This window comes from Orbicella faveolata, unplaced genomic scaffold (assembly GCF_042242905.1).
Source record: "Orbicella faveolata isolate gen_17 unplaced genomic scaffold, um_ofav_v1 contig_12, whole genome shotgun sequence".
In the NCBI taxonomy this organism is placed as follows: Eukaryota; Metazoa; Cnidaria; class Anthozoa; order Scleractinia; family Merulinidae; genus Orbicella; species Orbicella faveolata.
The window spans coordinates 15,427,501-15,451,357 of NW_028301539.1; the positions used below are offsets into that span (position 1 = coordinate 15,427,501).

The following is a 23,857-nucleotide window of genomic DNA, read 5'->3' on the forward strand; positions in this document are numbered from 1 at the left end:
TACTGTTCAGGTTTGTTGAAATTTTAGTTTCATAACATGTATGAAATTTGGGATCAGATTGCCAGTAATCTTAACTCCTTGGAAATTCCAAGATTTAAAGTCACCAAGCACTCGATGAGAGAGCATTACACACTACTCATTGAAAAATTAAAGAAAAAGTTAAAAGAAGAGGAGAAAGCCGGTGGCATTGAGACTGACATGAATGATGTTGAGAGAGCATTGGAAGAAATACTAGAAAAGGAAGCTGATGCTGAAAACACCCTGGCAACTGACAGGAAAAGAGTGGATAATGTCAAAGCTGTTGAGAAGAGGAATAGAGCAATAGAGAGCATGTGTTCGACACAGAAAAGGAAGCAGGGTGATGAAGACAAGGATGCAGAGAATGCACCCAAGCCAAAAATCACAACAAGGAGTGGTGGGGACACAGTGGCATACCTACGTGAGAATAATGATATGGTTCAGAAATGAAAACTGAAGAATTGGAATTGCACAAGCAGCACCTTGAAGTTGAGAGTAGAAAGCAAGATGAGTTTCAAAAGCAACGGCAAGCAATGATGCAAATGATGGCCCAGCAGTAGCAACAATTTCAAATGTTTGCTGCCATGCAACAACAGCAAACACAAGTCATTTTGAAGATTTTAGAAAAACAAACTAAGTTAAAGATCATGTAGTTGAATGCAGCTGTAAAGGTTTAACCCTGAGTTGTTTAAGTTCAAGGATTTTAGACCTTGTTTCTGTATGATTAAAGAAGGTTTACAGGTTAGGGGTGGGGTGGGGGTTGTCAGGGCAATTTCAAAATTTTCTTTGTATTTTTTTGGGATGTCCCTCTCCCCTGCTCTACCCTGGTATGCTTATACCCCTGGGGGACTCCCTTGTGAAACAGACAGGACTGATTGTTGGAAATTTTGAAATAAACCCCTAAAGAAGATTAGTTTAAGCAAGGCTCAGGCTTTTTATGACCCTTTAAAGATACCAAAATTACTAAAAATATGCTTTTTTCTCTTTCTCCAATTAACCCTAAATGAGACCCTAACAACTTAAACATTGGGTTTTGCTGAAATATCCTAAGCAAGGCCAAGCATTCAAAATCTACACCCCTAAGCAAGATGACAAGCATCCCTGTCTGTTTCATATAGGAGTACCCCCACCCCTTCAGGATTTATAACCTTGTATCCTTTTGATCTTGAACCCTTGTTCTAAATTGTTGTTGTTATACAGAGATATAAAAGAGTTATGGTTGTTACACAGTGTATAAAAACAAGAATAAATACCAATTCAGTTTATTGACAGGCAGCAGATACAGACTGTTACATCTTTTTCATTCCTTGCTTATCTTGACATCAGTTAATTATTCAATTCAATTTTGGGTACAATTTATTTAAATTGTTATGCAGAATCATCTTGAAGGGTAGATGGATCAATGTCAAAGGAATCTGAAGTGTAATTGCCATACAAACAAGTCATGGCATTCCTTAAACTGCACATACAATATACATCTTTCCCACTACATTCAATGATATCTTTTGAGTTTTCTTAAAATCAACAAACTTAAAATAATTAATAATATCTCCAAAAAGCCACTCTACTGAAGTGCGGACACTACTCATTGAGTTGTTAAAATCTTCCATCTGCGGAGTGATACCTGCCCCACGATATCGCACAACAAGGTGAACTTTTAAGGGGTAAACCGGATCACCATATAAGGCCATGGGGTTACCAGTCGGTGAAAAGGCATGCTGTTCAAGGTCTCACAAAAGGCCAGAGTCAGCTAGCATTTCAGCATCATGTTTGTGGCCCTCTGGAAGAAAATGAACATATTGATTTTTTATAATTTCCAAAAAAATATCTCTTTTATATATACATGTACTCCTTTATATCTTTTAGTCTAAAAAACTTCTTTCACCCATTTGTCCCTATGATTAGCTTTACAGTGAGAGAGAGGGTTATAAGGTCTTACAACTTGACTCAAAGAAAATGTTCATTACCTACTGATCCATACATGTTGGCTATCATACCACAGGGCAATGAAACAGATTGATATTTCAAACCGTGAACTCTTTTGTGTCCATTGTATATGATTCTATGGTTTTCTTGTGGTCTGCAAATGGGTCTTACTGTACCATCTATGAAACCAAAGCAATTCGGCAAAGCACTGCCTTTCCTTCATATAGCATCAGCATATGTCTGAAGCAAAGGCAGGCTCATTAAAGTGTGGTTCCATGTGGTCAAACAGTGATGGTGTAGGCTGTAGACAGTTTCCATTACATGATTGGTAATCATGCAGATTTCTCGAACTGGTCATCCAAACCAATGGATTAGGTCACTGTACCTACAAGGGTATGCTAATCTTCTTAAGAGAAGACAAAGGCCTTCAATTCCATCGCATACAGTCCTTTGTTCACATGTATAAGAGTCAGGCAACCTCAATGCCTCTGTAAGAATAGGTATGTCCCTTTTTTGAAAACGAAACTCTGCCAAACACTCACTTTCGTTGAGTTCTTCCAGGTCAAAATGTTCATAATTTTGGCAGGGAAAATCAGGATTCTTTGAGCTATTGGCATCATACAACAATCATACAACAGTAAAAATTCATCTTCCGAAATATCTCCATCATCGCAACTTACCAGCAACAATTCACAAACTTTTCTAAAAGTAGCCGTTGCACTTTCTAAACTTCATTAACAAGTAAATAAAAAAGCCTCTTCAATAACCCGCTGTCGCACGTGTATCTGAAAACTATTTTCCCGCCACTGCAGTGGCGACCTCTCCCCAATCCCCCTCGACCAAGTCTGCTGTTATAGACGCACGCCATCGTCGGACCTTAAGCTCCCTATTGCCAGGCAAGGAATTCAGTACAGGAATCTCAACATGTGGTGTTGTTGCGACACTGTTCGAAGGTGAAGGACAATCAGGTGATGTGCTGCTAACAGCACTGTTTGGCAGTCGTGCTAGAGAAGGCAGGTCACAAACAAACCCGGAGGGAAGCACTGGAACTCTTGTTTTACGTTTCCCGACGGCTTGAGCATAGTGAATGGACCCAAGCCGAGGTAACAAATCAATTGAACAAAGCGACACAAGAGCAAACGAACAAAAAGCAAAGATATCAGATGAGAACTGGTAATAAAAAGAACCTTAGGTGACGAACCATGAGCACCTGGGTCTAATTAAGTTATTCCTAGGAATATCAACCATGATTCAAAGTTAGTGGCTATCGTTTAAAGTTTTGCATGCGCAAATGAGTGCGTGCACGTACACAACGTAAAAGACTTCCCTTGAGCCAAGCTTTTTTTTTACGGCATATGCTTTATTTCAAAATACAAACGTTATTTACAACATGGTGTGTCTGTCAAGTACACATACAAACTACTTACAAAACCAAAAAACATAACATTGAAATTCAGTTCTATTTAAATGTTCCAATATCATTACGTATACCACCTACGCAAGGGAAAAGAGATATCTACCCTTAAAACACTAAATAAATAAAACTAACTGATTAAACTAGAACTGTGCCCTTGAAGGAGCATCTTCTTTATGATATTTAACTATTACATGAATTTTAATCTATATTTTCAACATTATATTTGTTTTTAATTTATTGACAAAATCAGAGAGTAATTGATCTATTGTGGAGTTTCCTGGTGTATATGTAATAGTGCATATACAACATGGTATGATTGAGTTTTCCTAACAGAGTTTTGTTTGCAATTGAAGAGGTGGGAAAAAGGCCAAATAAAGTTTCTTTAACAGACAGGTGTTGATTAGTATAATTAACGTTATTGAACCAATGAATAACTTCGTGGGAAAGCTTTTGAAAATTGGCAGTTAATAAAGGTATGGTTGATAGAGTCTTCATTTCCACAATATAAACAATCACTATCTTGTTTGAAACCAAAGCAGCATAATTCTTTCTTGGTGACTATAATTCTATGTAAGAATTTGTAATGGAATTCTTTTAATTTATTTTCTCTGCAAATCTGTTTTGCCAAATTGGAGATATGTTGCCATTTGCTGGAATTTAAATTCATAGTATTACTCTAAATTCTAAATTCATAGTATTACTCTAAATTCTAAATTCATAGTATTACTCTAATCTTAGTATTACTATTTCCTAAATAATTTTCTTCAAGAGGTTTGTCTTGATTACATGCCTTAGTTACTAATGCTTTCAGAATAGCATTAAATACTTGATGAAAATTTAGGAAATTCGTTCTTAAGTCATATTTGCTTTGAAACTCTTGAAAGGAAAGAGGTTGTCCATTTTCATTAAGTAATACTTTAATATAAATAATTCCTTTGGAAAACAATTCCCTAAGAAAGAAGGGTTTCCCTCCTATTAAAATAGCTTTATTGTTAAAAAGGATTGTTTCCTGCCCCTGTTCATACTTGTACTGAGATTCAATTTCAGAAAAAAGGATAGAATGTCCTTGTAGAAAGCTGGCAATTTAGGATCTAAATATTTTGTGTCATAGTTACATCTGAGCAGAAAATTTAATCCTCCAAGTTTTTTTTAAAAAATAGTCTGGTATTGATTTCCAATTATGGCTGTTGGGTTTAAAAAGTCTTAGGATCCAGGCAAGTCTTAATGCCTTTATCATTATATTGACATCAGTCATACGAATTCTGCCTTTATCATAGTCTTGATAAATACTTTCTCTCTTAATTTTGTCTTTTTTGTTGTTCCAAAGGAAACCGAATAACCTATTTTTGATGGCATATCTGATTTCATTTGGGACATTGACATTAGACGCTGTATAGACTATTTGTGTTAGCCCGAGCAATTTAATGATCAAAACTTTTCCAAACAGGGTCAAATTTCTTGCTTTCCATAAATCCAGTTTTGTCTGCAATTTCTGAATTTTTAAATCGAAATCAAAGTGCTTGTTCTTGTTTTCATCATAGGAAAAGTATATCCCTAAGATTTTAACAGGTTGGTTTACCCACTCTAATTGTAATGGCTTGGTTTTGTTCCTTGACCACTTTCCTAACCATATCACCTTAGTCTTTTTTTTGTTTAATTTTAAACCAGAGATGGCACCAAATCTACTAATTGTGTTAAGAACGTGTTCTACAGAAGAACCATCTGCGCAGAATAAGTTAGTGTCATCTGCAAATTGACTTATTTTAACCTCGTTTCCAAATAAATTAATTAATTGGTGGCAAAACGATTATTCATTACTGCACTTTCAATATTAGCATAAAAGATTCTAACCCACTTCTTGACATTCTCACCAAAATTGAAAAGCTCTAATATCTTCTCTACAAACTGCCATTCCAAAGTGTCAAAAACTTTTTTAAAATCCAATGACACCAAAATTCCCCCTTTTTTTCTCCGCCATGGTGTACTCCATTACATCGTTTATCAATCGTATATTCTCTCTAATATAACGACCTTTCATAAACCCAGTTTGATCAGAGTGCACTAATTTTGGAAGTACAGTCTCTATTCTTTTAGCCAAAGTCAAAGCAATCTTATAATCTATGTTGAGTAAAGTTATAGGGCTCCAATTCTGTAGGTCTAATAAATCGGAATCTTCCTTGGGTATCAGAGTAATAATGCCTCTTTGCTGTGAAATGGAGAGCTCTCCATTTTCAAAGGCTTGGTTTAGACTGTTCATGAGATCAGTTCTACTAGATCGAAGAAGTGTTTATAGAACTCAGCGATAAATCCATCTTCGCCTGGAGATTTATTGTCTTTGAATGTTTCTAACACCTTCTTACCTTCTTCCAAAGTGAAAAGCCCTTCCAGTTCATTCTTTTCTTCGTTATCAATATCCCCAATAAATTAATCATAATCCACTTGGGACACTGTTGTTTTGGAGCTGTATAAATCTTCGTAAAATTTCTCTATTGTTTCTAAAATTTTATCTTTGTCCTTTATTATTTCGTTATCGTCTGTTTGGAGTTCAGAAATTGTTTTCCTGTTGTAGTTTCGTTTTTCTAAATTGAAAAAGTATTTGGTTGGTTGCTCTCCTTTCTCTACCCATCGCCATTTAGATTGAAAGATAGCCACGTATCCTTTTTCTTCATATATCGTTTGCATTTCTATTTTAAGGCTCTCATATTCATTTAAAATATCATCTATGTTTGATAAATTATCACTGTTACATATTTTATAATCAAGCTCTTCCAGTTGTTTAGAAATTTCAGATTCCCACTTAAAAGCATCTCTAGCTTTTCTTTTCGCTAAAGACACGGTGTGGTTGCGAATTTCCATTTTAGTTAATTCCCATGCTAATCTTTTGTCCTTCAAAGACTCGTATTTCTCACGTATTCGAGGAATTAATTCACAGATTTCACCTGTGTAATTTTTGTCCTTCAATATGGTGTCATTGAACTTCCAAAATTCTGGTCCCCTTGGCGAGTTGTTTGGCCATGATAAACAAAGATGAACTGTTTTGTGATCCGGAGTTATCGAGGCCTTAATTCCGGTGCTTTTGACGTGTTTTGAAAGATTCTTTGCGATTAAAATAAAATCCAATCTAGACTTAACATTTAAGGCTTTAGACACATAGGAATAAGTGTTCAAATTTGGGTAGCGAGCTCTTTGTATATCTATTAAATCAAAACTTTCCATTGTCATCAGAAGTAAATGCCTGAATTGTGAGAGCATGCGTGGTATCTACGAAGGCAGACGTGTTTTTTGAGCGGGATAAATTTTCCCTTTCCTCAGCACCGTTTCAAAGTCTGTGTTGATGTCGAGCCAAAGTAAAGGCAAGAAAAACAAACAAGGAGATCGGGGCTCCACAGAAGAATCACCAAAGGTCGCCAAAAAGCCAAATACAGGACCGACTTCAGAAGACCAAGTCGAAGACAACATGGCGGACAATGAAACAACTGTTGCTTCTCAAGAAGAACCGACACTTCTGCAATTAAGAGACATTTTAACAGATCTACAGGAATCTGTTGCGGTAATCCTGAAGGAGAATATCAACCTTAAAGAGGAACTGTCCCAGATAAAAGCATCCTTTCAGTCACAAGGGCGAGACCTTGACAAGTTGAAGAAGTCGCTGGAGAAGGTGACAAATGAAAATACGTCTCTCAAGTGTGAACTGGACCACGCTAGGAAAAAACTAAAAGAACAAGAGGAGGAGAAAGCGAGACTGTGGGTGGAGCAGGACGAATTAGAGCAGTACAGCAGGAAAAGCTCGCTCAAGATTCATGGTTTACCAGAAAATGTTTATTCGTCGACCGAAGAAGCAGTCTTGGAGATAGCAAAGGTGCTGAATGTTGAGATGATACCTAACAATATCGATATTTCACATAAACTCAAACGCAAAGGAAAAACGTTCATCATTGTCAAGTTCAGCGGCCACAAGATCAAAATGGAGCTGTACAAAGAAAGAACAAAATTAAAGAACATCAACATAGCAAGCGTCTTTCCTAGCTTCAGCAACGCCACCTCAGCCGGTCAAGCTCGCATCTTCATCAACGAGAATCTGACGGCATATTGACGTAGTCTTGTTGGTAAAGCAAGCAGTATGCGGGAAGACGACACCATTTGCAGTCTCTGGACAAGAGACGGAAAAGTGTTTGTAAAAACCTCGCTGGATGGAGCGCCAATCAGAATTGTCACAGAGGATGACCTGGACAATCTCTAACTTTAAAAGTGCAAACTAGGAACTTCTGATCTTTTTTACCTGACTGATTTACTCAGGTCTTTGTTTACTCATGGACTCGTTATGTTTACAAGCTTGGATGTATAATCATGTTTTTTTTCCTTCCTTCGATAGGTAAGAGAGGAAAGGGAGTAGGTCTTTAGGAGCGAAAGAGGTAAGTGCCCAAAACTCGAAATTAGTTGTGTGCGTTTTGTTTTGCTTGTCAGTTTGATTTTTTATTTTTTTTTCTCCGTAATTGAATTTCAGTACTTGCACTCAAACTTGCATTTTCTGGCACTACTTACTCAGCAGTTTCTATAGCTGCACACTCCATGAATAATCTTGATTTTAATGAGAAAACTTGTAATTTGATTTCACTTAACGTGCGAGGCATAAGGGACCAAAGTAAGAGAAGGAGCATATTTTCTTTCCTCAAGGATCAGAAAGCATTGTTATATTTTCTTCAAGAAACGTTTTCTGTGGTCGAAGATGAACCTGTATGGAAAAAGGAATGGGGAGGGAGAATGATCTTTTCTCACGGCAGTCGCCATAGCAAAGGGGTATGCATTCTAATTGATCCATCAATGAAAGAAAACTTAGAGTATTCTTTTTCAGACAATGTGGGTAGAATAGCGCTAATTACGGTGAGCTTCAACACTATTAAACTGTCACTTTGTAATATTTATGCTCCCAATAATCCAAATGATCAACTGCAATTCATTCAAGAACTTAACAACTGCTTGATAGACAAAGCAGAGTTCACAACGCTGATTGTAGGTGGAGATTGGAATTGTACACTAACAAAGAAGGACAAAAAAGGTGGTTTAATTTGGAGGCCAACGAACTTTAGAAATGCGATTTTAATAACAATGGATATCTTTGATCTCATTGATATTCAGAGAGAATGGCACCCTAACGCCAACAAATATTCATATACATCGAAGGCGTTGAATTTAAAATCAAGGATAGACTATTTTTTATTATCTAAAGATTTGAAAAAATTCATTAAAAAGGTTGACATTCAGACATCAATCGCTCCAGATCACAAAACGATCTTTCTATCTTTAAATTGGCCAAAGGACACACCCAGAGACCCTGGCTTCTGGAAATTTAATAACATATTGCTTCAGGATGAAGATTATATCAAAAATATTCACGACAGCTATCCTCAATTACGTCAAAAGTACTCAGACGTCCATGACAAACAGATTTTTTGGGAGCTCTTTAAAATGGAAATTAGATCAATAACTATCGCTTTCGCCAAGGCAAAATCGAAGATCATAAACACGCGAGAGCTTGAAGTCAAGCAGCAGTTAGACACCCTTGATGCTATAATCTGTGATAGTAGTGATCTTCAGAACATTGACCGTGAATTAAAACTGTATGATGATCTCAAAAAGGAGCTACAAGAGCTGTTTGAATGCAAAGGGAAAGCAGCAATGTTCAGATCTAAGTGTCGCTGGTTGGAGAGCACCCAACAACTTACTTCTTTAATCTAGAGAAGAGAAATTACAACAAGAAGATAATTACGGAACTTGAATTGGAAGACAGTCAGGTTATTGTCGATGAAAAACAGATCCTGTCAGCAATAGAGTCTTATTATAAGGAGCTTTACACATCCAAGAGTTTAGCAACTCAACTTGAATTTGATCAATTTACTCACAATTTAGAAATTCCAAAATTATCGGATGATGAACGCGACCAACTTGAAGGCGAATTGACTTACGATGAATGTAAAGAGATACTCCAAACCTTTAAGGATGGAACGTCACCGGGTGAGGATGGTTTCACAGCGGAATTCTATAGAAATTTTTTTTGACATCATAGGTAGGGATCTCGTTGATTGTCTGAATGCTGCTCATGATAAGGGTCAATTATCGATCTCACAACATAGAGGTGTAATAACTCTAATACCAAAACAGGAAGAATCGTTATTGAATCTCAAAAACTGGAGGCCAATTACGTTGCTAAATGTAGATTACAAAATAGCTTTGAAAGCCATAGCCAAAAGAATGGAACCTGTACTTCCAAGTCTGATACACTCCGATCAAACTGGATTTATAAAGGTAGATATATTGGGGAGAATATTAGACTTACCAGTGATCTAATGGAACAAACAAAAAAAGATCAAACTACCAGCATTTTATTATCACTCGACACTTTGGAATGGCCACTCATACATTACGCATCAGTGATTTTTAATTTTGGACCAAATTTAAGAAGATGGGTGAATGTTTTTTCCCAGATGTAGAGAGCGCAATTCTTAACAATGGATTTTCTACTAACTGGATTAAACCCACATCTGGGTTAAGACAAGGTTGCCCCCTATCTCCTTTTCTTTTTATACTTACAGCAGAATTAATGTTGAGTAAAATCAGGCAAAGTGAGAATCTAAAAGGAATTACTCTCTGCAATAATGAAATCAAAGTGAGTCAGTTCGCAGATGATACAAATCTCTTTTGTGCAGACCCGCCATCACTGGAGAATGTTTTGTTACTTTTAGGAGAATTTGGCAAGATCTCTGGTTTAAAACTTAATATTGATAAAACTAAAGCTATGTGGCTTGGAAGGTGGGCCAACAACCGAAACAACCCGTTAAATCTCAAATGGGTGCATTGTCCAGTGAGGATTTTAGGTATATATTTATCATATGACATAAAAGGCAATGAGCATTACAACTTCAATCTTAAAATACAAAAACTCCAAATGAATCTTGACATATGGAGATCCAGAGACTTGGCCTTATTTGGAAAGGTACTGATAATAAAATCTCTAGGGATCTCGCCTCTTGTCTATTCCTCTTCGAATGTTGACGTTCCAAAGGATGTCATCAATAATGTAAAGGGACGGCTATTTAAATTTTTGTTGGAGAAACAAACCAGACAGAATCAAACGTGCAGGTCTTTACCAAGACCCAACAAAGGTGGATTGCGCATGTTGGATGTTGAAACAATGATAAAATCATTACATTTGGCTTGGATCCCAAGGCTTCTAAAGGGCGGGCTCCATAACTGGAGGACAGTACCGGATCACTGTTTTAGAAGTTGGGGAGGTCTAAGATTTCTCCTTAATTGCAATTATTGTGTCAGGTTTTTAGATGATCTTCCAAACTTTTACAAAGATGCGTTAAAAGCCTTTAGCAAGCTTATAAATCTCTCTTCCGAGGATAGCCCCCATGATACCGTTCTTTTCAACAATAAAGAAATCCTAATTGGTAGCAAACCTTTCTTTAACAAGGAGTGGTTCTTTAAAAGCATATGCAAAATCCAGGATCTCTTAGATGATAATGGCCGTTTCCTATCTTTTAGTGACTTTCAAGTGAAATATCGATTAACTAGAACCAACTTCCTCAAGTTTTACCAGGTTATTGACGCTATCCCAAAATATCTTTTTCTGAAGTCACGAACTTTGGAGTCATCAGTGTTGACCAATTTCGATGATCCATGGTCCTTTCTTTTAGGAAATGGACTAGTAATTAACCTCTTGAACGCAAAATCAAAAGACTTTTATTGGCTTCTTATTAACAAGACATACACTGCTAAACAAACTGGTCCGAAAAGATGGGATTCCACAGTAACTTTAAAAGAGGAAGACTGGAATAATATTTTCAAATCAATTTGAATAATTTGTAAGGAAAACAGATTAAAAGAATTCCATTTCAAATTTATTCACAGAATTATCGTAACAAAGAAAGAACTCCTTAGGTTTGGGATCAAAACTAACAGTGATTGTCTCTACTGTGGAGAAAGACTCTATTGACCACACCTTTCTTGAATGTCAATTCACCGGAAACTTCATTAAAAGCTGTTTGAATTGGTTTAATGATGTTAACAATACTCACTTCAATCCAACTACTGTAGAACTTTTATTTGGTACTCACAACAAAAAGTCTACTGTTGACAAGCTGTTTAATTATACTCTCTTGTTCATGCATCGTTATATATACACTAGAAAATTAAATGAGGTTGCGTTACTCCTTCCAGACTTCACTAACAAAATCAGGTATAGATAGTCTAGAAAAATTTCCTCCTGAGTAAGAAAACAATGCCTCTCCTCTTAAATATCAAAACGTCCGAAATTTTCCTTGCAACTGTTATTTCTTTAATTTGTCTCGTTTGTAATTGCTAAAAAATGTAAAAAATATGTTAATATCTTAAAAGTTATACTGTAGTGAGATTAAGTTTAGATATCAGAATTAGTTTGTTTAATTTAGTGATTGTAAAAAGAGTGACAATTAATAATTGCATGTGTGTAAGTAAATGTACTGTAATTAGTGTAAGGTGTAAATACTTGTGTTGTAGTTAATGTTTCTATTGTAAGTATTGTAAGATTTTTGTGTTGTAATAACAATAAAAAATGTTCTTTATTAAAAAAAAATGCCTGAATTGTGTTGGTTTCCACGGTGCTCCACCTTTTTTTATCTTTTTTTGTTAATGTGCAGTTCCAATCACCTCCAACAATGAGGTTGGTCAATTCAGATTTATCAATGATGCAATTGTTGAGTTCTTGGATAAATTCTAATTGCTCCGATGAATTATTTGGTGCATAGATATTGCAGAATGAAACTTTCTGCCCATTTATATTGACTGTAATGAGAACAGTTCTTCCTAAATTGTTACTAAAAGAGTATTGTACATTATAGCTTATTGAAGGGTCTGTTAATATGCAAGTGCCTTTGCTGAATTGAGACCCATGGGAGAAATACATTTTGCCTCCCCATTCGTTTTGCCAAATTGTTTCGTCTTTTAGTTCAGAGAAAGTTTCCTGAAGAAAGTAAATGCTTGCCTTTTCATCTTTTAAATATGAAAAGATGCTCCTTCTCTTTGCTTGATCGCGTATTCCCCTTACATTGAGTGAGATGACTGCACATTAAGTTACTTTGCATTGGAATGTAATTGTGTAGTTTGGAAAAACAGACACAAAAAATAAAAATAACAACAAACGCTAGTTCCACTAAATAAACTAAAGAAAAATTAAAGAGATTAAGCTTCTTGCTATGCTTTCTTAGACCACCTTGAGACTTCCCTCATCTACTACATATTTCCAGTACTGGTGGCAACCTACCAGCAATCTATATTGACCTAAAGATTATTTAAATCATCCTCTGTATTAATTCGGATCAGCCTACCCTCAGGTGAAGTCTTGACAAAGATTTTTCTGTCTACAGTCCACACTCCTTTAAGTAATCTATCTTCCTTCCTTCCGTTGGCAATCTGCACCAGGTTTCGCCGGTGTGTTGTCAAATTCTAGTTAATAAATATGCGGTTTGATGAGGCCCTTGCTGCTGCAGATGCGCTCAGGAAGAGTTGTGAGAAACTGACATTCCTTAGTTGAACTTGTTGCTTCTAGAGTGCCCTCTTAACTTTGTGGCTAATAAATCTTGCTATGATAGGCTTTGTCTTTTTTCTTTTGATCCTATGACAAATGTCGATATCTTCTTGCTTAACGTTAATGTTCAGGGCTTCTGCAACTTTCAAAACTGCATCTTCGTCATTGCAAACATTTTCAGGAATGCTCTCAATCTCAAGGGAATTTTTTCTTGTATACTGTTCGAGCGTGTCCATATTTTTGTAAAGCTCATCGATTTCTTCTTCCTGCTCTTTCACCTGTTGTTTAGTTGTTTTCAATTCCAATTTGAGTTCGTCATTGCCCTTGAGTGCTGCATTTAGTGATTCTTTGCCAGTTCTTAGCTCAGATTCCTGTTGCTTGAACCAGGTTTCTAGCTCCACAACTTCATTAGAAAGTTTGTCCTTTGATTTTAGAAGATCTTTCAGTATTGCACAGATATCTGGGAGGTCAGGTTGGTCGTCTTCCCGCTCCACTGCATCTGCAGGCTGAAAGTCTGCGGACGCCATGTTGACACGTTTAGGATCTGCAATTTCGTCGTCAGTGTAACCTCTTTCCCCTCGCTTGTTTTCACCACCTGTCCTGTTAGGGGGCATATCTTTTACACCACTTTCATGCTGTTGCTGGGCTTTTTCGACTGATTCTGAAGAGTTTTGAGGGAAGACACCTTCCTTCAAAAGAAAACGTGGCCGCTGTCTGCCACCACGCGCATGCCAAGCTTGACAGTGAAATAAATTCTTGTTTTTTCTTAAACAAGCACCGTAAGGTACCTCTTTTATTGCATTAAATTAGTCTATAATTCATTGCCTTTCCACAGAATGAGTAAGAAAAAATTTTTAAATCAGGTAAGAAAATTCATGCCAAAAATGTTTACTTACCCTTTCACTTGTAACCCGAACCTTGCCACCGCTAGAAGACGCACCTTAAAGGATGTCTTTTCTAAAGAAATTGAAACAAAATCACTAAACCTGACAGTTGTCACGGACAAGATTCAAGGCCATCCTACACTCTGTCATCTGGAGCCGAGAAAGGTGTATGATAAGGTTCGCAGTGAGTGGCACTCTGGCAACAACACCAGCTAACAACATTCAGATATGGATGACGGCCAACCCTAAGCTAAATTGCCCAAAGAAAGTGACACTATCTGACAAAATGTCCCACTACTTTTCAAATGAAGAGAGCAGTGTATCAATGGTGCCTCCATCAAACTCAAGCTATTTGACTAGGAATATCTTTACTCATGATCACAGGAAATACCTTCTTAAAGTATGCAGCAGCATGGTGAAATCAGGCATCATTTCACAAACTGTGGTCAAGGACTTGCTTAGCAAAGGTGAGGAGGGCAAAGATTTACGCGAGTTCACCATAAAGCAATCAATTAATCGTCTGAAATACGAGAGAAGGTTAAATCATTGTAAATGAACCAATAGTGCAACTTGCCAAACAACATACATTTGTATGTCTTTACTTGATCTTCAATCAGACGATTATCACACGAAACCACTAATACCTGGAAGAAAACTCGTACACTGTTTATATGTTTTCGATTTGTTTGGTTTCGCTTCAGGTGGGACGACTATTTGCCACCACTCAGAAAGTATATAGAAGCAAAATCACACCAAATGGAAATGACCACAGGGAAAAAAATTAAAAGGTTGATAGAACTTAAAAATAAATCAGAAGCAAAAAAGTGCACATCAAAGTACTTAATGTGCTTGGTTTTTACACAAGTACACAGGTGTACCTTCAAATCATTATTGCCATAACCGATTACAAAACAGATAGCACAGAATCTTGCTTACAGATCTAGAAATTTAATGTGGACCTTTGTCACCAAAGTTTTACAAAGTGCTCTTTAGCTTTCCAGGTCATTTGCCAGCTAAATTTTGTAACTTCGGGTTGCAATCATTAAGCTAAGCATATGAAAAGCTGATATGCAGCAAAATGAATGATACTCCATCAGGACCAAAGTTTAGGAAGCATAAAGCCTGTAAATACAAGCTAGCTTTGGCTTAAGGATCCTAGTTCAAGTTGGATATCTAGGAAGAGAGAACGTTTACTTACCCATATTCTTCTTCACACATTTTATTTCAAAATTTTTACCTTGATTTTGCACAAGGGAGGTCCAGTTACGTTAAAGTTAAGGTTGACATAAGCATAGTTTAGTTAGTATTTCTCAATAAACAACAAACTACATTTCGTTTAGATTAGTTTTATATCAAAAACAAATTACGTTAAAGTTAAGGTTGTCATAAGCTGGTAGTTTACAGTGTAGCTTGTATTTCTAAATAAACAACAAACTTCATTTAGCAGGGGCGTAGCGTCCATATATGCACGTATGCCCGTGCGTACAGCTGATATCTGAGAAATTTTTTTTTTGGAATTGCTTAAAAACGTTTTTTCTCATTAAAGCTGCTGGCTGATAATTTCATATTTCATTTTGTCAAATTATACTGGCATTTTTTATTAGATTTCCCTTTATCCAAGCATTAATCATTCAGTGCTGATGACAAGATGCATTCGAGTGGACTGGTAAGTAAAAATAGAAAAAAAAACGCCTCATGTACCCCTCCCTCAAGGTCATCCAGCCTCACCAGTTTCCCCAGCCCCACAGGTATTCTTGAAGGAGAGGTTACTATGCCATGACGTGTGGCTTCAGAACAAAACGTATTTGCTGCCAATGGAGATTAGGAATAATATATACCTCTAGCGAGGTCAAACAGTGAAGCCCTAGTGAGTGATTGTCCGAAGAAACTGTTAGAGAATACAATGAATATCTCTGCGACTTGAGGAGCGTGATTACTAGCTTCTGTGTTGTTTTTGTGTGTTTTGTGACAGAGTACACACATATGGCTCGAAAATCGATACACGATTACTTAAACGTAATTAACAAGACAACTGAGCAACGTGCAGAAGAAGCTCAAGGTACGTAGGCTTAAATTATCTATTTCAGTTCAATAAAATAACTGTTCAAGATAATTTTCTGTTCAATATTTTCGAGAATATTTTGATAGGGACGACATCTGTTTTTAATTATGTTTCACTAATTGTGGACGCATTGAGTGACAAGTTACCGGGATTTGAATTTTCAACATTTTTTTTTGTTAGCGGTAGAGGGTAGAGCGGGGTTGCAAATTTGAAAGCTGTGGACAATACGAAATAGATCCAAAAAGAACGAGTACACAGTCAGTAGCTCAACTTGTGATCGATTACTTCTTTTGTTTACGTTCGTTAGAAGCAGACCCTCCGAGCAACATTTTTACCCAAACAACTACTGCAAGACAAAGCGACTCTTCTGAAGCCAGTGCCACAGGCAGGTTGGTGACAAGCGGCCCAGAATATCCCGATGTTTACGTTTAAGGGAAAGCAGCATCCACGTTGTCTGATAGTGAAAAGATGTCCTTATCGGAGGGCAAATGGGAAAGTAGTGATCTTCACAAGTACGCATTCCCGTCAAGGTATTCACTTCCTGTTGCACTATAGATAATAATTGATATCGTTTCCAACACCATCCATGGATGAGCTTGTGATAATAAAAATCTTTATTTAACAATACATGAAAATGTTAAAATGTTTTGGCAAGACTACTCTCAGACTCACTCCCTTACAGTTTTTTTTGTGTCGTTTTTTTAATTATTGGTGAAGAACTCGTTGTCTTGTATCTTTCAGGAGAATAAGCGTCAAAACCGAAAATTCAGCCCAACCTGGATAACTCAGACCCCATGGCTTCGATATAGCCCTTCAACAGATACAGTGTATTGCTGCTATTGTGCTTTATTTGGCACTCAGTCTAACTGCTTTCGCTCCAACGACTGGTCAAACATAAGCAAAGTTATTAACAGGCACAATGCAAATACTGATCACTACTCAGCTGTTGCCAGAGGGCAGGCCTATTTAACACTGCAACGTGATGGAAGGCCAAACATTTCGCAGCAACTGCACCAGCAACAGGTTGAGGAAATTGAGCGAAATAGATTTGCATTAAAGTCTATCGCCGAAGTTCTGATAATGATGGGTAAGCAGAACATTCCCATCAGAGGTCATGTTCCTGAGGAGAGCAACTTCCATGCCATCCTTTCTCTTAATGCGAAGCAAAACTCCATCCTCCGAAATCATATCGAGCAGGCAAGGCCAACAGCAAAATACACAAGCCCCGAAATTTAGAATGACATTTTGGACATAGCAGCTTCACAGATCTTGAATGCAATAGTTGCTGACTGTAGAAAAGCACAATGCTACGCATTTATCGCTGACGAGTCCACAGATGTTGGAGTAAAAGAACAAATTTCATTGTGTGCTCACTTTGTTGACAAAAAGGAAGATGGCAAGCGCTATGTCCGGGAAGATTTCCTCACTTTTGTCTATGAGGAAAATGGCACAACTGCAGATGCTTTAACAACTCAGTTCTTGGATGCCTTAAACAAAATTGGTGTGCCCGTTGACAAAATGAGAGCACAGGGTTACGATGGCGCCAGTGTCATGAGCGGGCACATTAATGGGGTTCAAGCAAGGGTCCGCAGAGTCAACCCAAAGGCCATTTACATCCACTGTCGTGCCCATGTGTTAAATGTTTGCATTGTTCATGCCTCTAAGCTTCCAATTGTTCGAAACATAATGGATACAATGCAGGCGGTTTCTCTGGCGTTCAAGTTCTCTGCCAAGCGCCTTCTCGTGTTCAAAGAACAGTTAGGGAACAATGCTGCTGTACAGGAAGAGATGGGCAGAAGATCGAAGCTAAAGGTACTCTGTGAAACACGCTGGGCATCTCGTGCCGACTGTTTGGATGTATTTGTCACCTCATTTCAGGTAGATCCTTGAATTTGTACTGACTTAACTTACAATGTACAGGTCCTGTACTGAAAAATAGAACCATAGTACAAGACATTAGGTAGTAAGCTCTGACTATCGTTTAATAAACATCATTGGCTATGTAATGCAATTAATCTCATCTAATATCTTTCAGGTTATCGTTGATACCCTTCAGCAATTGAGCGAAGGCGGCGACAGCAAGGCCAGGGGATTATGCGCATCTATTCTTAAATGGGATTTTACAATAACATCAGTTGTTCTTCAGCACATATTTAAATATACTCACCGATTATCACTGCATCTTCAGGTCAGTGTAACGTCGCAATACTTTTTGTACAACATTGGCACTGGCTTCTCCAAAGTATTAATTGTGCTGCTTGAAAAGTGCTTTGGGCCACCTGAAGCTCTGAGCAGTTTCTTAGCACATGACCAGCTGTGATCCAACCCGTCTGCTCTCGTATATTGGTCATCCCTGTCCATGACCCCAACAACTTGTCCGTACAGCTTCCTTATTGTTAATGAGTCAGGGTTAATGATTTGAGTTAGGTCACCAATTAGAATTTCCACTGTTTTGCCTGCCTTTTAAACATTCCAGGTTTTCTTTACTAGAGCCCTGAATTCGAATTACTCCAGGCATCAGAGGAGGCCAGAGTCTGTGTATCAGTCTTGTGAGCAGAGAGAAGCGATGACAGCATTTGGGATGCCTTGGTGGAAAAGGCGACATCCATTGCAGAAGTCTACGAAATCCAACCATGTGTTCCCAGGACGATGGGAAGGCAGGAACATCGCAACGTCGAAGCTGACACACCATCTGCATATTGGAAGAGGAGTCTGTATCTTCCCTTCTTAGATCACCTTGTCAACGAGCTTGATGAGCAGTTGGTGAAACCCCTTCCTGGCTTCCAAGTGCAGCTTCTTATTCCTGGTAAGGAAATCTAGTTATCTATTTATTACCCTATACAAACACATGACAATAAAGCAAAAAACGTTGACAATTTGAATACTAAATTAGTGGCCAGAAGGCAAAAACGAAACCACGGAACGGATCGCTACAAATAGTTATCCTACTAACCTTAAAAAGATCACCTACTGCTTGTATAGTGTTAGCATAGAGTAATTTATTCTTATTCAATTCTAAATCTAATTACAGGGAAGCTCATCGCTCTAACAGAAAGAGCCATTGCTGATATATTCAGCTATTACGGCAGTGACATGGGAATCTCTGAGGATGAGTTTAAAACCGAAGTCACAAGATGGAAGCACAAATGGAGTGGCATGGATCCGAATGTGACGCCGCAGACTTTGGTTGAGACTCGACCACGCAAACTCCCAATTTTATCCCGGTGTTGCTCTCGTAACATTGTTAACATACCCTGTGTCAACATGCACTGCCGAACGCAGCTTCAGTAGTATGAAGAGACTAAAATCTCCTCTGCGAGGTACGATGATGGACGAACGATTGAGCTCCCTAGCAATACTTCATATACATAAACACAAGAACGTGGATATTGACAGTTTGGTAACGGAGTTTGCCTGTCTTAAGGGTTGATGCCTCGCCCTTTGCTTATGACCTGTCTCCGTTTATGTATTTTTTTTCTTTTCGTAACACTGTAGCTTACAGAAAACACTAGAGAAATGGTTAAAATAAACAACTTTCTACTGCATTTTTGCTACATTATTTATTGAAAATGCCCCGCAGAAAAACCAGGAAATGGCATTTCCGAGACCCTAAATTTCAAAATTTTCTGGGGGAGCATGCCCCCAGACCCCCCTAGTTGTAAGCGCCTTTGGCGCTTAGAAAAAAATTTATACTCATGCATACATCATCAAAATCCCACGCTACACCCCTGTTTAGATCATATTAATTCCCTCAGTTTTATATGAAAAACAAATATGTTAAAGTTAAGGTTAGTATAAGCAGGTAGTTAAATTTATTTCTGCAGTTTCATATGGTAAACAAATTACATTTAAGTTAAGGTTGACAGTGACTCTGTAGTTTGCTTTTCCAAATAAACATCAAAAAACACAATAATACGATTTAAGAGTGCATCCACGAGAGGACCAGGCAGGGGCGGCACAAGCTATCTCGCCGATTTCGATGAAACTTGGTCAGTTTGAAGGGGTTCACTCGAAAGTACTTCAGTCTAAGTTTAAGAAAATTTGGTCAAAACCGGGGGGGTAGTTGACCACCCCCCTTGTTTTTTCAACAAAAATGACCAAAAATAACCCCCAAAATGGTAAAAAGTACAAAGCTGTACTGCTCATAAGAATTCAACCAAATCTTTTCAAATTTTCAGTGAATGTTGTCCTACCCAAAGACGATATACTGTCCACGTTTCGTTTTTCTATGACTAGTTCCTATTACACAAGTCGTCTCAGAGAAGACCCCCCTCTCACCCAATAGTGAAAACTGTTAAAATACCCAAAGTTTAGGGCAAAATATCTCCAATGGTGGAGCATGCTTCAAATATCGGAGCATACCGTCTAAAAGGTGGGACTTCATACTAACATTATCTGCAAAAAAATCTTTGGGCACTCACTGAACTATTCCAAAGGAAGGCTGCGAATACTTTGTCCACCACAGGGTACCGGCGTCAATTTTTTTCATTATAATGTGTTAATTCTGTAATTATGACACGGCAACAGACAGAAAATGTCACAAAATGGTTACATACCATACACTTTAATGAAACAGAACCATTTCTATCTAATCGCTCAAAGAAAAAAATTCGCCCACCACAGGGTACCCACGTTATTTTTTTTCATTATAATGCATTAATTTGGTAATAATGACATAGCAACAGACAGAAAATGCCGCAAAATGGTTACACACCATAAACTTTAATGAAATAGAACCCTTTCTATCTAATCGCTCAAAAAAAGAAATTCACCAACCACAGGGTACTCACATCAATTTTTATTTTTCATTATAACGCGCTACTTTGGTAATAATGACATAGCAACAGACAGAAAATGCCACAAAATGGTTACACACCATAAACTTTAATGAAATAGAACCCTTTCTATCTAATCGCTCAAAAAAAGAAATTCACCCACCACAGGGTACTCACATCAATTTTTATTTTTCATTATAACGCGCTAATTTGGTAATAATGACATAGCAACAGACAGAAAATGCCGCAAAATGGTTACACACCATAAACTTTAATGAAATAGAACCATTTTGAAGGCCTTTGTTTGTCCTAAGCTATCAAAATAACAATCGGCGGCTTAATGATGGCTCTATCATTGTATAAGCACTCGTAGGACTTACTCTTTGCTAAGTCAAACACGCGAGTCACAGAATACTATCAAAATGCTTACATTGTCTATTTGAATGTTAGAATGATTGTATAATGAGATTTGCTTTTGCTCGTCTAAAAAAGGAATAATACATTTGCTTGAAACTTGCATGACTGACATCACATCTTGATACAGTGTTGATACAGAAAACATTATCAAAAAGACCTCGCTTTACTGCAAACATATTGATTGGCTTACATCTCAATGTTGGTTGCCTAATATGCCTAAAAGGAAGAAAGAAGCATTATATGCAGCACATATAATGTTATTTTATATCGAGACATTTTCTTGGATACTATAATATGTCTATCAGTTATTTGGGTGGAGCAAGGAAAGGCACATCACCTAGGAGACTCCAATCAGATACTAGTAGGCGGGATCACGGTTACTATTTAGTTTGCTTGGCATGTCAGTTTCGGCCTCCTTACCATTCAGCAGCAACGCTATCTCCAGAGCTAATTTTCAAGTTTTAAGGCAAGTACTCGTCACCCTCTTTTGTTGTTTGTCGGGTTTTCCGGTTTCTTTTTTAATTTACTAACGCAATGGGAAAACCTCGCGTCTTAATTCTGGGCCACTCTTTTATTCGTCGCCTGCATGAGCATATTAATCGTCCAAACGAAAGCGCCTATACTGCCAAGTTCGGTATTTCAACACCAGAATTTCTGTGCAAATGGCACGGCGTGGGCGGTCGAACGATCGATAAAGTTTTAAAGTATGATTTAAGTATTTTGGAGGATTTTGGCCCTGATATAGTGCTCTTACAGCTAGGAACAAATGACCTGCCCAACTCCCCCGCCATTACAGTGGGTTCCTCACTGGAACATCTAGTGACTGTGCTACACGAAGAGTACAAGGTCGACCTGATATGCGTATGTCAAACACTTCGCCGTTCCTCTTCCGATGTTGCATTTAACTTGAAAGTTGGGCTATTGACAAAATATATGAAAACGGTACTTGAGCCCATCTCATACGCATTCTTCTGGTCTCACAGGGGGTTTTGGAAAACAAAGGGTACCTATTTGTTAGGAGATGGCGTTCACTTGAATGGTAGGGGGCAACATAAATTGTATCGCAGTTTACGAGGGGCAGTGCTCAAATGCTTGCGTTTACTTGATGTGGTTTAGCTACTTATTCATATCTGCGTGTCGCCGGTTCCAATTTTGTTTTCATGTTTCCTTGCTGTGTTGCGTCCGCAGCTATTTGACATTGTACTTTTATCTGCCGACAAATTTGAGCAATGCTCTTAATTCTACTGTCGGCTGTATGCTATGTCACTGTTATCTTAATGGGGTGCATGTTACTTATCTCGATTTTGATGGCAGTGTATTTCCTGCCATTCATTAATTTTGCCCCATTATCTGACGCAAAAAATAATTCTATCATGAGAGCAGGACATTGCCATTTAAGTGTACAACCCTTTCCAGCCACGTTTCGTGCCCAGTTGCACTTGGTTACTGTCCTCACCATTTTCTTTCTTGTATATTCGGAACCTGGCTTTGACTTGCTTATCGACTAGCTACAGTTTTAATTATGGGCCTATCACGTCTGCCCTTCGCGTCGCGCATCGGCATTTTAGTTCAGCCCTTCTCGTTTAACAAAGGTAGCTGCATGAACTCCTCTTTGTTCAATCACGAAGTCTAATTTTATTTAATTACACTCTCTGTAAAGCTATGTCTTCTCGTAAACGCCCATCTGCCAGCAACTCTCGCGGTCGACCCAAACGTGTTCGTGCCACTCCTTCGGTCTCGACAGCAACAGTGGTCCCACCTGCGACCACTTCCACTGTAGATATGGCGGCCCTAACGGCAACCCTTACGGCCGCTCTGACCAGCGCCGTTCAAGCTGCAATGAAGACTCCAAATTTGCCGACTGACGAGCCTCCTGCAAGTGAGGGTGCGAGCACCGCCATGACGGTCGAAGAGGCGGTCTCCGAGCAGTTGGCCCTTCTCACATCGCCAGACAAAGGTACTCATGAGCCCAGCTCCTCTGGCTCTTCTTCTTTAGACTATTCAGAGAAGCTAGTATTTTCCAGTATTGCCCTCGAGCTGGGAGGCAACGTTACTGATAACGTCAAGGCTCGAATCTGGGCTAACGAGTTTGTAGATTTCAGTCTTTTACTTTCAGTATCCCCTAGTCTTGACCATTATTCTTTGTCAGTCAATACCTCCTCTCTCAGCTCGGGGGCTCATCTTACTCTCGAGCCTTGTAAGACTACGAAAAAGGTCACTACCATTAATCAATGGATATCGGCATTTCATACTTTCGTAGCGATTTACATTGTTAGGTTTCCTAATGAGGCACCCAAACTGATGAAATACTGCGAAATCGTAAGAGACATTGCCGCTAAGTCTGGCGATTGGCTCTTTTACGACGAGCAATTTCGCCTCCTCCGGCAAACTGCTCCCAACAAGTATCCTCGGGACGCAGTGCATTGGGAACTATGGCTAAAGGTGACATTTCGTGGCCGACAAACCCCATCTAACGGCGACCGGCCCAACAATAGTCGACCCCGATCTAGTCAGTCGCCATTTCCGAAAGGTACCTGTTGGGCGTTTCAAGCCGGTCGCTTCTGTGGGGGTGGATGCAAATTCGACCATAAGTGCTTCAAATGCGGGGCAAAGCATCCTGCCACTCGCTGTAACGCCGAGGGTCAAAAACGCGCTAGTCCACGGTCAACCTCCCATCCTTCCCCGCAGAACTCCACAGCCGATGACTCCCGTAAGGGCAGATCGGCTTGAGGGCCTTTTAAATGGCTATCCCTTCCCTTTAAAAGATTACTTACTTCAAGGCTTTAATTTTGG

General features: G+C 38.4%; 2 protein-coding genes and 4 pseudogenes across 2 annotated transcripts in view; 4 read left to right on the forward strand and 2 right to left on the reverse strand.

The window, feature by feature from the left end:
- The window catches only part of LOC149116851 (uncharacterized), a 1,025-nt gene extending 374 nt beyond the window's left edge, over window positions 1-651 (forward strand). Inside the window, exon 1 of the mRNA XM_089278953.1 lies at window positions 1-651. This exon is cut by the window's left edge and continues 374 nt beyond it. Coding sequence (XP_089135079.1) covers window positions 37-468 — 432 coding nt within the window. The 5' untranslated portion in view covers window positions 1-36 and the 3' untranslated portion in view covers window positions 469-651.
- Window positions 652-1,517: 866 nt separating this feature from the next.
- On the reverse strand, window positions 1,518-2,812 carry LOC149116852 (uncharacterized; annotated as a pseudogene).
- Window positions 2,813-12,630: 9,818 nt separating this feature from the next.
- On the reverse strand, window positions 12,631-13,641 carry LOC149116853 (uncharacterized; annotated as a pseudogene).
- An 81-nt stretch (window positions 13,642-13,722) lies between these two features.
- Window positions 13,723-15,217, forward strand: LOC149116854 (uncharacterized; annotated as a pseudogene).
- A 241-nt stretch (window positions 15,218-15,458) lies between these two features.
- On the forward strand, window positions 15,459-19,404 carry LOC110058444 (52 kDa repressor of the inhibitor of the protein kinase-like; annotated as a pseudogene).
- A 2,976-nt stretch (window positions 19,405-22,380) lies between these two features.
- Window positions 22,381-23,794, forward strand: LOC110059877 (uncharacterized). Its single transcript, XM_020766596.2, has one exon. The coding sequence runs from the start codon at window positions 22,727-22,729 to the stop codon at window positions 23,792-23,794; it is 1,068 nt and encodes a 355-aa protein (XP_020622255.2). The 5' UTR covers window positions 22,381-22,726.
- The last annotated feature ends 63 nt before the right edge of the window (window positions 23,795-23,857 follow it).